The sequence below is a fragment of the Rhinolophus hipposideros genome, assembly GCF_964194185.1.
Source record: "Rhinolophus hipposideros genome assembly, chromosome: 21".
Classification (NCBI taxonomy): domain Eukaryota; kingdom Metazoa; phylum Chordata; class Mammalia; order Chiroptera; family Rhinolophidae; genus Rhinolophus; species Rhinolophus hipposideros.
Genome location: NC_138067.1, coordinates 44,601,603 through 44,615,036, shown reverse-complemented (window position 1 = coordinate 44,615,036; position 13,434 = coordinate 44,601,603). Strand labels below are relative to the sequence as shown.

Here is a 13,434-nt window from a genome sequence, read left to right as displayed (position 1 = left end):
GCCTCCTGTTTGTCTGATGGGAAGGTCTCCCAATTGGGGCAGGAGAGCTTTGGGGGTAAATTAAAGTGGCAAGAGGGGTTGAATTAAAGTGGCAAGGGTATGAACATCCCCTTGATTTGGGGTGAGTACCTGTCTACACCCCTCGCTGGAAAGTCTGAGGGCACCTGGGTGATGTGAACTCCTCGGTTAGGGTGACTAGTCCCCAGGGAAGGAGTGGACCTGGGTCCCTAGTGTGCACTCGGGCTGAGGGCTGCATGCCCTGTATCGCTGACTCTGAAGCCAGTCTGTGTGGGTTCAACTTCTTAGTAGCTGTGTGTCCTTGGGCAAGTCTCTCAACCTCTCTGGGCTTGTTCCCACCTTCAAAAGGGTGGGAGGGGGTGATCTAGCCATTCAGCAATTATATGAATGCCAAGGAGGTGCCAGGCACTGTCCTAGGTTCTGGAAAGCAATGAGATCTCTGCCTCTTCTGGTTGTGCTGAGTTGAGACAAACTTCCCGTGTTTAACAGCTAAAACAAATGGTCGTGACTCAACAAATGGCTCCACAGTCACTGCTATCAGTTTTGCTAAGACTTGAGGGTCAGCCAGAGTGCTGCACCCCTTCTGCCTCTCACTGACTGGAGGTTTGGAGCCAGGGACAGCGCAGCTCCGAGCCTCAGTCTCTTCATCTGAATAATGAGGGACTACCTTGGAGGGCATTCCACGTACCCTGGCCAACTAATCAGAATCAGACCACCCCACTGCACCCCAGCAAGCAGAAGGAGCCAATGCCCATCTGGGCCCACCAGAGACCCCCCTGCAGGAACACACACGGCTTCATCGGGTCCTTTTGAAGCTGGAGTTTATTTCCGCCAGAGCTGGAGGCTGGGAGGGTCAAGAAGATTCCTCCAGCCCGCACGGGATGCCAACTGAATTGTGAGCACACAAGAGCAACCAGAAGGCAGGGCAGAGTGGGTGCGAGGAAAAGGGCACCCTCATCCCGCCCCTCTGTAAGAATCAAAGGCTCGTGGAGGCCTGGGAGGGGGAAGGGGTAGTGGAAAGAGGAGGAGGGAGGAGGAGAGGCCCTGGCTGGGGAGGGCAGGGGAGCAGGCTCCCTTCCTAATAAAGACCATTAACAACTGAGAGAAGGATGGGAGCTGGATGGGACCACCGTGCGCCAACTACACCCGCATTTCCTTCCCAGCGAGAGCCCCCGTCCTTGCTTCCTTGCTCCCCTGCTCCTCTGTGTTCCGGGCTTCACCGGAGGTCTCAGGGGGCCCCTCCAGGGGGTGGTTGATATGTGCTGTGGTGCCAGCAGGTGGCGCCATTTCCAAAGTGCACGAAGCCACGGGGTGGGTTCATGGTACCAGCACCCACCGGGCCAGGAAGGGGCTGCTGGCTGGGGACTGGGAGGGGTCACTGGGGCTGGGCTTCCGGGGGCCCATCAGGCTCAGGGGGCTGCGGCCCAGACCCTGGCTCTGCCTCTTCGGCCTCTTCGTCTGATGCCATGCCTTCCTCCAGTCGGAAGACCTGGCGCACGGTGCGGGTGGTGAGGGTGAGGGGTCCGCGCCTGCGGGGAGAAGGAGAGACAGAGATTAAATAGGGGAGCAGAGAGAAGAGTGAGAGATAGGGAGATGCGGAGAGAGATAATAAAATTGGGCGGGGGGAGAAGAGACAGGGAGAAATGGACAAATGGGCAGAGGGCCAGTGTGAGGGCAGAGAGACATGGAGGGGCAGAGGGATAGAGAGAGATTGGGGGACAGAGAAATGGAGAGACAGAGAGATAGAGGGACAGAGAGAGATAAGAAGACAGAGGGACAGAGAGAGACGGGGGACCAAGAGAGAGATGGGGGACAGAGAGATGGGGGACAGAGAGAGATGGGAATGGATTGATGGGATGAGGATCCATCATATGCATGGGGTGGCCATACCGGAGCCGGTTCCTCAGTGTGGTCACCTCACGGTTCATGGACTCAGCAGACTCTGTGACATCTTCCAGCTCACGCTGCAGCCTCCGGCGACCCGCCTGCGCCCTGGACGCCTCTTCCTCGGCCTCCTCCAGCTGCCGCTTCAGCTGCTTCACTCGAAGGTTCCCCTTCTCCAGCTGGGAGGGAGCAGGGAGGTTGGGTCATGTCTCTGGTTACCGTCCTCATCCCTCATTCTTATCACTTAACCTTTCCCCCACCCCATTCTTCTCTCTAGCCATACTGGTATTCCTTGTGCTCTGAATTCACCATTCTTATTTCCATAGCCAGGGCCTTTCCACTTGCTGTTCCCTCTGCCTGGCTCTTCCCCACCCTTCTGGTCTCAATTAAATGCCACCCCCTCAGGAGTCTCTCTGACCCGCCCCCTAATCCTCCATGTCTCCTTCGCTCTTTATTCCCTGTTTTCTTCATAGTCCTTGTCACAATTTGTAATTATCTTTGCTTGTTAATAAGTTCATTATGTCTTTCTTTTCCTATGCTAAAAATGTGATCTCTGTCAGGGCACGGACCTTCCCTGTTTCATTCACAGCCATATCTCTAATGCCTAGCATAATGTCTGGCACATGGTGAGTGCTCAATAATTGTTTGGGAAGTGAATGGTGAATAAAACACAGCTGAGCTTTTAAGGGCACAGTGATGCTATCTAGAGCCAGGTAAACCTGGGATTCATCCAGGCTCTGTCTCTACTAACTACTGTGTTTCCCCGAAAATAAGACCTAACCGGACAATCAGCTCTGATGCATCTTTTGGAGCAAAAATTAATACGAGACCCAGTCTTATGTTAGATAAGACCGGGTCTTATATTATAGTAAAATAAGACAAGGTCTTGATTTTTGCTCCAAAAGACGCATTAGAGCTGATTGTCCAGCTAGGTCTTACTTTCGAGGAAACATGGTATGACTTTGGTGCAAATTATTATATATCCTCTTTTAAAGGTTGCATTTCCTCACTTGTGAAATGGGACTGGCAAGTATGTATTTTTTAAAAAGGAGGTAGCACAGAGATTGGGACACAGTAACTGCTCGATAAATAATTAAGGGCACAGAGGCTGCAGCCAGAGTGCTAGAGTTTGAACTCTGGTCCCTTTTCTTATTAGCTAAATAATTTTGAGCAAGTTGCTTCACCTTTCTGTGTCTCAGTTTTCTCACCTGAATGCGAGGGAGAAATAACAGTACACTACCATACCGTTCTGATAAGAATTAAATGTACTATACGTTATGCCTTTAGCAGAGTGCCTGGCACACTGAAAGCATTCAATAAACACTGTGTGTGCTGTTATTTTAGCCCCGGCCTAGCCTCTGGGTAGGGTTTAACTTCTTCCCTCTCCTTGGCGGTCTTAGCTCCTAGAAAGCTCAGTTTACCTAGATTCCAGAATTTATGCATGGCAAAGTCAGATTCCAGCTCTCTGTGGATGGTACCAAGCCCCAGGATGGTATCTATACTCAGTTCCAGTCCCACACCTGCATTCTGCCTCTTGTGATGGGAACTCACTGCCTCCAGAGACCACATGCGCTGTTTCTCCAGCAGTGATCCAACCCTCCACTGCTCCCCAGGGACATCAGCTACTCACCTGGTCCCTGAGCTGGTCAGCCACCCTCCGCTCCTCCTCCACCTGGAGCACCACATCTTTAAGCCGTTTCTCAGCCCTACGCACCAGCTTGCCAGAGAGGATGCGCTCCCTGAAGAGAAGCATAAAGGGGAGAATCAGGAGAGGTGCTCCCTGGGGTTCTGTCCTCTTGGCATTGTCCTGTGGCTGCCATTCTGTTCTTGAACTGGCCTCTTCCCTCTTTCCCACTCCTAATGACTCCCACAGTCTACTTAGGCCAGACACTGGCACCCAGGCTCCGCCACTTCAGGGCACCTATGTCCTTGGCTTCTACTAAGATATTCCTAAAAATGTCTCCATGTCTCCACCAGTTTCCATATCCCACTAGCTCCCTCGCACTCAACTGTATTTCCTCTAATCCTCCTCTCAGGGAACTGACCCACTGCCTGCCAGTCACCAGATCAGACCACTGGGCACTGTGCTCACTCCTTTTCTCTCCTTTGCCACCCCCCAGTTTGTCAGGACCCAAACCCTTTCCCATTGCTCCCTGAACTCTGTCCTGTCCCCTCCTTTCTATCCTCACCACCCTAGCTCCCAGCTCAGGCCTCTTCCTCTCCCACCTGACCTTCCCTCCACCTGGTCTGGAATTTTCTTTTTTCCTCTGTCTTTTACTTCTCAACTTCCTACTCTGGCTGTATGTGTCTATGGAACACTCTCGAAGCCCAAAGCTCCATCCTCTTTGCTGTTTTCTTAACACGCCTTCCCTGGACAAACTCATCTGTGCCCAGGTTTCCACAACCATCAACAAGCTGGTGTATGCTAAATCTGTCTCCTGAGCTCCAGCCTCCAGCCTTGGCCATCAGTAGGTTCTGCACACCCCTCACGTTCCCCACTGGGCTCAGTGCCTTCTCCCGAACCTGCTCCTCCTCCCGATTCCGTGTGATCAACTTAGATCTGCAGGCCAGACACCTGGAGCTATCCTCACCTCCTCTCTCCTGTCAAGTCCTTTCCCTCCTGGCTCAAAGTTCCTCATCCCCAAGGCCCCTGCTTGTCCCCCCTCTCCTCCATAGACCATCACACCTAGGGGGAAGTCCATGTAATGAGGGCCCTAGAAAAAGGCAGTGCTCAGCAGCCACAACTGGACATGGCAGCCCCAAATGTGCTGAGAGGCAGGCATGGGTCTGGTGGAAGTGGGAGGATAGTGAGCCATGGAAAGGGATGCAGTGGGGAGACTAACTTAGCTACTGATCAGCTGGCCACTTCTGGCTCTCAGGGGGACTTTGAGCAAGTCACTAACACCCTCTGTACCTCAGTTTCTTTGTATAATGGGGGAGGGGGAACTCAGACCGGTGTATCCATCACCCTCTGGAAAGCCTCCCCAGAGACTTCAAACTACATTTCTCATGAAGCCCTGCGCCCTTGGCAAGCCCCATGGACAAGAACAACTTCTTCCGTGAACCTCTGGGGCCAGTTCCTTCGGCCTGTGCCTCTCACTTTTATCATGTTCCCCAATGAATTCAACAACTTCCCCCAATGCCCAACATTTCCCCAGTCACCAGGCCTTAACCCCAAACATTGTCCTCTTCCCCCATACCTCCACCAGCCCATTAGCCCCCAGCTCTATCCCTTCTGCTCCCGACTTTCTCCTTTTCATCCCCTCCTGTCCATTCTCACGGCCCGAGCCCCAGTCCCAGCCCAGGGCTCATCTTCCACCTGGACTATCATCCAGCCTTCTCCCTGACCTCCCAGCTCCCAGTATTTCTCCTCTAGTCTGTTCTCAACTTGGTCCCAAGGAGTTTTTCCTACACCTAGCACTGGCCCTGTCCCACCCAAGCTCACAGCCTTCTGTGGCTCTCCATCACCCCAAGGACAGAGTTCCTCAGCCTGGCATTCAAGGCTCTTTCTCCCCAATCCCTCTCCTAAGTCGCAGACGCCCAGGACCAATCACAACTCCTCCAAATGCCCTGATGTCTCCCATATGTTCCTCCGAGGCTGCTGCTCTGCTTGGGACCCTGTGCTCTGGAAATCTTGTCACTCCTCAGGCTCAGCTCAAATGTCTTCTCCTTCAGGAAGCCTTCCAAAACCATGCCATCTCGAGCTCATCCAGCTTCTCCTTCAACTGTGGTCCCCAGCCCTACTAGTTCATAGGATCTCCCCTTTGTTGCCATGTCCAGCTCATAAGTCTTTCTCCTTGTTAGGTCAGGGGACAGGCCTGGGTCTGAAAGGAGGGATGTACAGAAACTCAGTGATAAAGATAACTCCTGAGTCTACCTCAGGTGGGGAATCTCACTTGACCATGACTTCCATTCCGGCAGGGACTCGCTATGTCTCAATTGTTCATCATTTCCCCAGTGCCCAGGCATGGGAAGGTAAGCAGTACACTCTTAATACATGTTTGTTGAATAAAAGCAAAAGGGAACGTTATATACCTTTTGGTATAAAACAACACTCTTCTCCACCACGTGATGGTAGAGATGCTGAATTACAGGTCAGGCACCCAAGATTTGTAGCCCATCTTTGCCTCAGTTTTTCTGTATATAAAAGAGGGATAGGCTGGCCTGGTGGCTCAGGCGGTTGGAGCTCTGTGCTCCTAACTCCAAAGGCTGCCAGTTCGATGTCCACATGGGCCAGTGGGCTCTCAACAACAAGGCTGCCGGTTCAACTCCTCTAGTCCTGCAAGGGATGCTGAGCTCCACCCCCTGCAACTAAGATTGAACACGGCACCCTGAGCTGAGCTGCTGCTGAGCTCCTGGATGTCTCAGGTGGTTGGAGCACGTCCTCTCAACCACAAGGATGCCGGTTCGACTCCAGCAAGGGATGGCAACTGGACCTGGAGCTGAGCTGCGCCCTCCACAACTAAGACTGAAAGGACAACAACTTGAAGCTGAATGGCATCCTCCACAACTAAGATTGAAGTCCTGGAAGTACACACTGTTCCCCAATAAAGTCATGTTCCCCTTCCCCAATAAAATCTTTAAAAAAAAAAAAAAGAGGGCTAGTAACGGCCCTTCTCTCACAAGGATTGTGATTCACACATGTATATACAAGTAGTTTAGTATCTGAGATATAATAAGTTATTATTAAACAGTTACTAAATAGCAACTATTAAAAAGTTATAAATAGTATGGAGCAGGAGAAAAATCTATTGTATTGGAAGAGTGATATTTATTAGGCTTGGCAGTAAGTATTCTGCTGGTTTTGTTAGCACAGTGGAAATGTTGGGAGGTGTTCCTGGTTGTTTCAAAGACTGGAGATGGAAATGCTCTCAGTCCCACACTGCTGCTACTTCCTGGCTTTGAACACAGATGTATGGGTATGAGGTTTGGTACAAGTGCAGACATTTTGTGACCATGAGGGAAAGACCAAGGGAACTACACAGATATTAACCCAGAACCCTGCCATCCTTCAGCTGCCCAGCTCTGGACTTCTTATTATGTGAGAAAAATAAATCCTTTGTGATGTATTAATGACAGAATTGGCCTCAATTCTCACCCCTTCCTGTATCCACACCCTTTACAATATGACTTTGTAGCTGCTCCCATCAAGAGGCAGAGTCCATCTCTCCATTCCCTTAAATCTGAGCTGGCCACATACCTTGCTTTAGTGACAGGATATGGTAGAAGTGACATTGTACCAGTTCTAAGTCTAGGCTCTAAGAAGCCTTTAACACTTTCCTTCACTCTTGGAACCTTGACTCTGCCATGTGAACAATCCTGGGTCAGCCTGGAGCAGGAACAAGTTAGCCTACTTGTCCCAGGCGAGACCTTAGACATATGAGAGCCCAGCCAAGATTAGCAAACCCATCTAGCTGACCTTCAGGTGAGCAATGATGGATGAGTGAGACCCACTAAGCTCAGATCAGCAGAACCTACCAGCCAGCCCAAAGACTCATGAGCAATAACAAACAGTTGTTGTTTTAAACCACTAAGTTTTAGGATGGTTTGTTATGTAGCTATAGCTAACTGCTACATCACTGTTTAAATATACTCTTAGTAGAGTGCAGGTACTTGCAGACCAAAGCATCTTAAATGATATAGTAAATCAGCAACCATTAATATTATGATTATAACCATTATTAATATTATAATATTATAATCAAACACTAAACCAGGTGTTTGTAACACAGCTCCCCTTCATCTCATAGATCACAATGTGGAGGTTACCTCCAGCCATACCCTCCTCCCACCTACCTGCTCTCCTGCTCCAGCTGCTCCTCAGCCTGGGCCAGCTTAGATTCAAGAGCAGCAATGGTCATCTTCTGGCGGGCCCGGGCCCCCGCGTCCTCCTCACCCAGGCGCCCCCGGAGCTCCTGGACCTGCCGCTCCAGCTGCTGCCGCCCACTCTCAGCCTTGGCTGAGAAACTGCGCTCGGCTGACAACTCTGTGGTCAGTGATTCCACCTGTAGCAGTGAGAAAGGCAGGATATTATGGTGGTCTCAGAGGGAAGGTGGTAGGTAAATCCAGGCACCTCCCAAATTAAGTGAGTTGACGATTGTTAAGTGCATAGCACAAAGCCTGATACATAATAAGGACTCAACAAATGTGAGTGTGCATTTTTTCCTGATTGGCTTATCTGCCAACAGCAGTACCAATCCTGGGTTTTAACCTTTTGGGTAGATTTTTGCTACTTTAATAAGTCCACAAGACTATCACAAACTTGTTTAAATGCTATAATTCTACCTCTGATTGTGAATGAGTCTATTTCAAAGGTTATCACACTTCTGTTTACACCAGGATCATTTTGGGAGCTTGTGAAGAAAATGCGAACTGCAGGGTCCCACCCTCCAGAGATTCTGATACAGCAAGTCTGGACTGGGGTCCAGGAATCCACATTTTTAACAAACATCTCAGGTGGTTCTGATATGAGTGATATGCAGGATCATTTTGAGACATGCTAGCTCAATAAACAGTAGCTACTACATTGAGAATGTGTAAACACACCCCTAATAATAGCTCCCATTTATTTATTCAGCTAGTACTCTGAGCTGAAGGCCCTGTGCTGGGGACACGGAAATGAGTCAGAATAAGTCTGATTCATACTTTATTTCATTTCACCCTCACAGGAACTCATCAATGTGGTGATTAGCACTTGCTCTTTTTTTTTATTGTGAAAACCTATTACTCTTTTCTTAAAATAAATTTTTATTTTTCAATTACAGTTGACATACAATATTAGTTTCAGGTGTACAACATAGTGATTACGCATTTATATAACTAGACTTATCAGGGTGATCACTTTGTAAGTTATATAAATGTCTAAGCATTTGCTCTTTTTTTTAAAAAAAATATGTCCTATTGGAAAATAAAAAACTGAAAGTAAAAAACTGATCATATATATGGCTTCATGGGTAGTAAAAGGTAAACCCCACTCTCACCCCCACCCAGGTCAAGAAAGATAAGTTGGCCACTCCACAAGCCCCTTCACGTAACCATCCTAATAGCAACGCTTCCGTCCCCTAAAACAGCACATTATCCTGACTTTTAGGGTAATCACTTCCTTACCCCTCTTTCGAGTTTTACTACTCAAAGATTCATCCCTAGATTCTATAGTTGAATCCTGCTCATTTAAAAAATTATACGTATGGGGCCGGCCCGGTGGCTCAGGCGGTTAGAGCTCCGTGCTCCTAACTCCAAAGGCTGCCGGTTTGATTCCCACATGGGCCAATGGGCTCTCAACCACAGGTTGCCAGTTCAACTCCTGGAGTCCCACAAGGGATGGTGGGCTCCGCCCCCTGCAACTAAGATTGAACACGGCACCTTGAGCTGAGCTGCCGCTGAGCTCCCGGATGGCTCAGTTGGTTGGAGTGCATCCTCTCAACCACAAGGTTGCCTGTTCGACTCCCGCAAGAGATGGTGGGTTGTGCCCCCTGCAACTAGCAAGGGCAACTGGACCTGGAGCTGAGCTGCGCCCTCCACAACTAAGACTGAAAGGACAACAACTTGAAGCTGAACGGCACCCTCCACAACTAAGATTGAAAGGACAACAACTTGACTTGGAAAAAAGTCCTGGAAGTACACACTGTTCCCCAATAAAGTCCTGTTCCCCTTCCCAATAAAATCTTAAAAAAATAAAAAAATAAAATAATAATAATAATAAGCTTTTCTTTAAAAGAAATTATACGTATGTCTTTTAAGTCTCTTTTAACCTACAGTTCTCTCCTCCAAACCTTTTATTTCCTTAAAATGTATCTGTTGAAGACTCTGAGGCATTTAACCTGCAGAATTTCTATGAGTTGGATTTTCCTGATTACACACTCATGGTCTAATTCAGCAGGTTTCTGTTTCTCCTGTTTCCTTCACATTGGCAGTTGGGTCAAGACACTTAACTCTTTCTCTTTAGAGTTTTAAAGGTAATGAACTGATTCTCTATCATCCTCTGAAGGTGACTATGCTGGGCTGAATAGTCTCCCTCCAAAAATTCATGCCCATCCAGACCTTATTTGGTAATAGATTCTTTGGAGATGTAATTCGTTAAATTAACACTGGGTCATAATGGATTAGGGTGTGCCCTAAATCCAATATGGCTGGTGTCCTTATAAGAAGGGGAGAGGAGACACTGACACAGAGAGAAGACACAGAGAGGACCATGTGAAGACAGAGGCAGAAATTGGATGTATCTACACGCCAAGGAATGCCAAGGATTGCGGGAGAATATCAGGAGCTGGAAGAGCGGCATGGAATAGATTCTCCCTCAGAAGGACCAACCCTGACACACCGCGAAATTGGACTTCTGGCCTCCAGAACTGAGAAAGTTCCTATTGTTTTAAGCCACCCAGGTTGTGGTAATTTTTTTACAGCAGCCCTGAGACACTAATAGTGATTCATTAGTATTTTTAAACATATTGTGAACTCACGGATTTAAACAGATTTGGTGGATTTAAAGCAATTGCAATTATTATCCTTGTTGAAGCTTGAATTGCTCCATTTGGGGCCAGCAGGAATCTAGATTGACTTCTAAGTGCTTTTGATATAACCAAGCTAGCTGTCTCGATAACTGGTATTTATGGACTGAATGTTTGTGTCCCTCCAAAATTCATCTGTTGAAACCCTAACCCCTAATGTGATAGTATCTGTGAGATGGAACCTTTGGGGGTAATTAGGGCTAGATGAGGTCATGAGGTTGCAGCCTGCATGACAGCATTAGTGACCTTATAAGAAAACACCGGAGAGCTTACCCTCTCCCGGCCTCCATCATGCGCACACAAGATGGGGGCTACCTACAAGCCAAGAGAAGAGGTCTTGGAAGAAAACCTACTTCACTGGCACCCTGATCTTGGACTTTCAGCCTCCAAACTGTGAGAAATAAATTTCTGTTGTTTAAGCCACCCAATCTGTGGTACTTTTGTTGCGGCAACCTGAGCAGAATAAAGCATGCCATTCCAGGCTATTCGCGTTCATTTCCTGTTTCAGATCTGGGATCAGCAGTTTCTAAAGAAGCTCCAGTTTCTTTTAAAGTGGGAAATGGTGTTTCTAGACCACACCTTGGGCCCTAGGGATGCTCACTGCTACTGGATTGGTTATTGTTTCTAGGGCTTTTGGGTGGACAGAGATGGGATGGAGCTATATAAAATACCCCATACGTCCAGGAGTGAATATATCCAAGTCAAATTCAGGACTACAGGGATTTGTTTTGTTTTGTTTTTAACTTAGCCTCTTCTCTATGACATCTATATCTAGGTTCTTACATGCTGAGGATCCTGAGATTATGGACACAGGTTATGATAGATTTAGAATATCCCATCTTTAATCATTTACTTTATCCCACATCACAATGTTTCAGAAACACAATGATAATACTACCACTACCAATATAATTACTGAATGCAGTAATAATTTTGTTTGCTTGTTTGCCCAGTCTTTCCATTTAACAAATAGTTGTACTGCACATAACTGAGCCGCTAGCCATTATCTTTTTAACTCACTCCTCCGCCTTCACTTGCTCTTAGCTATGAGTAAACTGTATGCGCATTACTCTGTCATGCTGATGTCTCTCTAGTGATTCTGATCATTTGAACCTGGGTCTCTAGGGCAGTAGTTCTCAGAACCACCCAGAGGGCTTGTTTAAACACAGATTGCCAGGCCCTACCCCAAGTAAAGCATTCCTCCTTTACTTGGGCTTGGCTGGGGCTCAGGAACTTGCATTTCCAACAAGTTTGCAGGTGTTGCTGACGCTACTGGTCTTGGGACCACACTTTGAGAACCACTGGTTTTGCAGATTCCTCAGGAAGAGCTCATGGGAATAGTCCCCAAGTTCTTGCATGCTGATAACTTGTTTGTGTTCTTTACGCGTGAAAGTAAGTCTTGCTTGATACAAAATCATTGGCTCACATTTGCTTTCTTTGAGTACCTTAAATATGTCTCCATTTTCTTCCAGCATAAAGTCATATTGTCAAAAATCTGATGATAATGTAATTTTCTTCTCCTTATGTATCATGTGCTCATTTTTCCCCTGGATGGCTAAAGGATCTCCTCACCCCCTTTCAAGTCCAATAGTTTTACTATAATCTCTTGGTATCAGTTTTTTAATGGGTCAATGTCCCTAAGTACACAGTGTGTTCTTCTAATATGTAGCTTCAAACTTTTTTTGTTTCAGGAAAGTTTTCTTGCATTATGTATGGTTTTTGGTTATTTGCTCTGTTCCCTTGCTTTGGTTTTCTTCTTTGGGGACACCTAGTATCCATATGTTGGGTCTTCTTAGCCTGTCTTCAATATTTGCTATTTTCTTGTGAATCCCTTTTTAAGTTTTATCTTGCTTTTTAAAAAGGTTCTCCTTGGGCCGGCCCGGTGGCTCAGGCAGATAGAGCTCCATACTCCTAACTCCGAAGGCTGCCGGTTCGATTCCCACATGGGCCAGTGGGCTCTCAAACCACAAGGTTGCCAGTTCAATTTCCTTGAGTCCTGCAAGGGATGGTGGGCTGTGCCCCCTGCAACGGCAACTGGACCTGGAGCTGAGCTGTGCCCTCCACAACTAAGACTGAGAGGACAACTTGAAGCTGAACGGCACCCTCAACAACTAAGACTGAAAGGACAATAACTTGACTTGGAAAAAAGGCCTGAAAGTACACACTGTTCCCCAATAAAGTCCTGTTCCCCTTCCCTAATAAAATCTTTTTTTTTTTGAAAAAAAAAAGGTTCTCCTTTCACCAATAGCCAAGGATGCAGGTTGGGTTAAGTCACATCATTCTTTATAGTTGTAGTATCCTCTGCTCCCTCCATTAGCACATGTATGGGCTTATTCATTTCATTTACAATGAGCGCCCAGTACTGTTTTAGGTATAGGATAGAGCAGAGAACAAAACTAAGACAGAGGTCTTACTCTCAAGGTACTTACACTCTGTTGGGGAGGTGGATAATAGACAAACAAGTAAGTATACAATATAATATCAGGCAGTGGTAAGTGATATGAAAGAGATTAAAGCAGAGAGAATGGAGAGAAATCATTGGAGGGAGGCTGGCTGTTTCACATAGGGTTGCCAGGGAAGTTTTGAGGGAGTGAGACATATGATGGTCTGGCAGAAGAGCTTTCTAGGAGGAGGGAACAGTAAGTGCAAAGGTCCTGAAGTAGGAATAAACTTGGCATCATCAAGGAATAGTAAGGAGGCTGGTGTAGCCGGAGCAGAGTGAATTAGAGGGAAAAGGGTTAGGGATAAGGTCTGAGTTAGCCAAGGACCAGAGTGTGGGGTGTCATAGGTGATTGGGATTTCACTCTGAGTGTGAGCTGTATCATCCTGGAGTGTGACTGCCTCTCCTACTGGCCTATGGGCTCCACAAGGGCTGAGCTGGGATCTTACTCTTTGAGTCCCCAGCAGTATTGGGACATGGCCCAGGAGAGGCCTCAAAATGTGTCTTTAAAAATTAACGAAATAGGGGTGGTTGGTTGGCTCAGTTGGTTAGAATGCAGTGCTCATAACACCAACGTCACTGGTT

General features: G+C 47.5%; 1 protein-coding gene across 10 annotated transcripts in view; it reads right to left on the bottom strand.

Annotated features, from left to right (window-relative positions):
* Positions 1 to 818: 818 nt before the first annotated feature.
* Positions 819 to 13,434, bottom strand: part of MYH14 (myosin heavy chain 14) — an 83,951-nt gene continuing 71,335 nt past the window's right edge. For all 10 annotated transcript variants that reach the window (XM_081031132.1, XM_081031136.1, XM_081031138.1 and 7 more), the window contains 4 exons: positions 7,699 to 7,907; positions 3,533 to 3,641; positions 1,909 to 2,081; positions 819 to 1,547 (listed from right to left, as the gene is read on the bottom strand). In XM_081031132.1, coding sequence (XP_080887258.1) covers positions 1,394 to 1,547; positions 1,909 to 2,081; positions 3,533 to 3,641; positions 7,699 to 7,907 — 645 coding nt within the window. In that variant the 3' untranslated portion in view covers positions 819 to 1,393. The remainder of the gene's footprint in view (positions 1,548 to 1,908; positions 2,082 to 3,532; positions 3,642 to 7,698; positions 7,908 to 13,434) is intronic.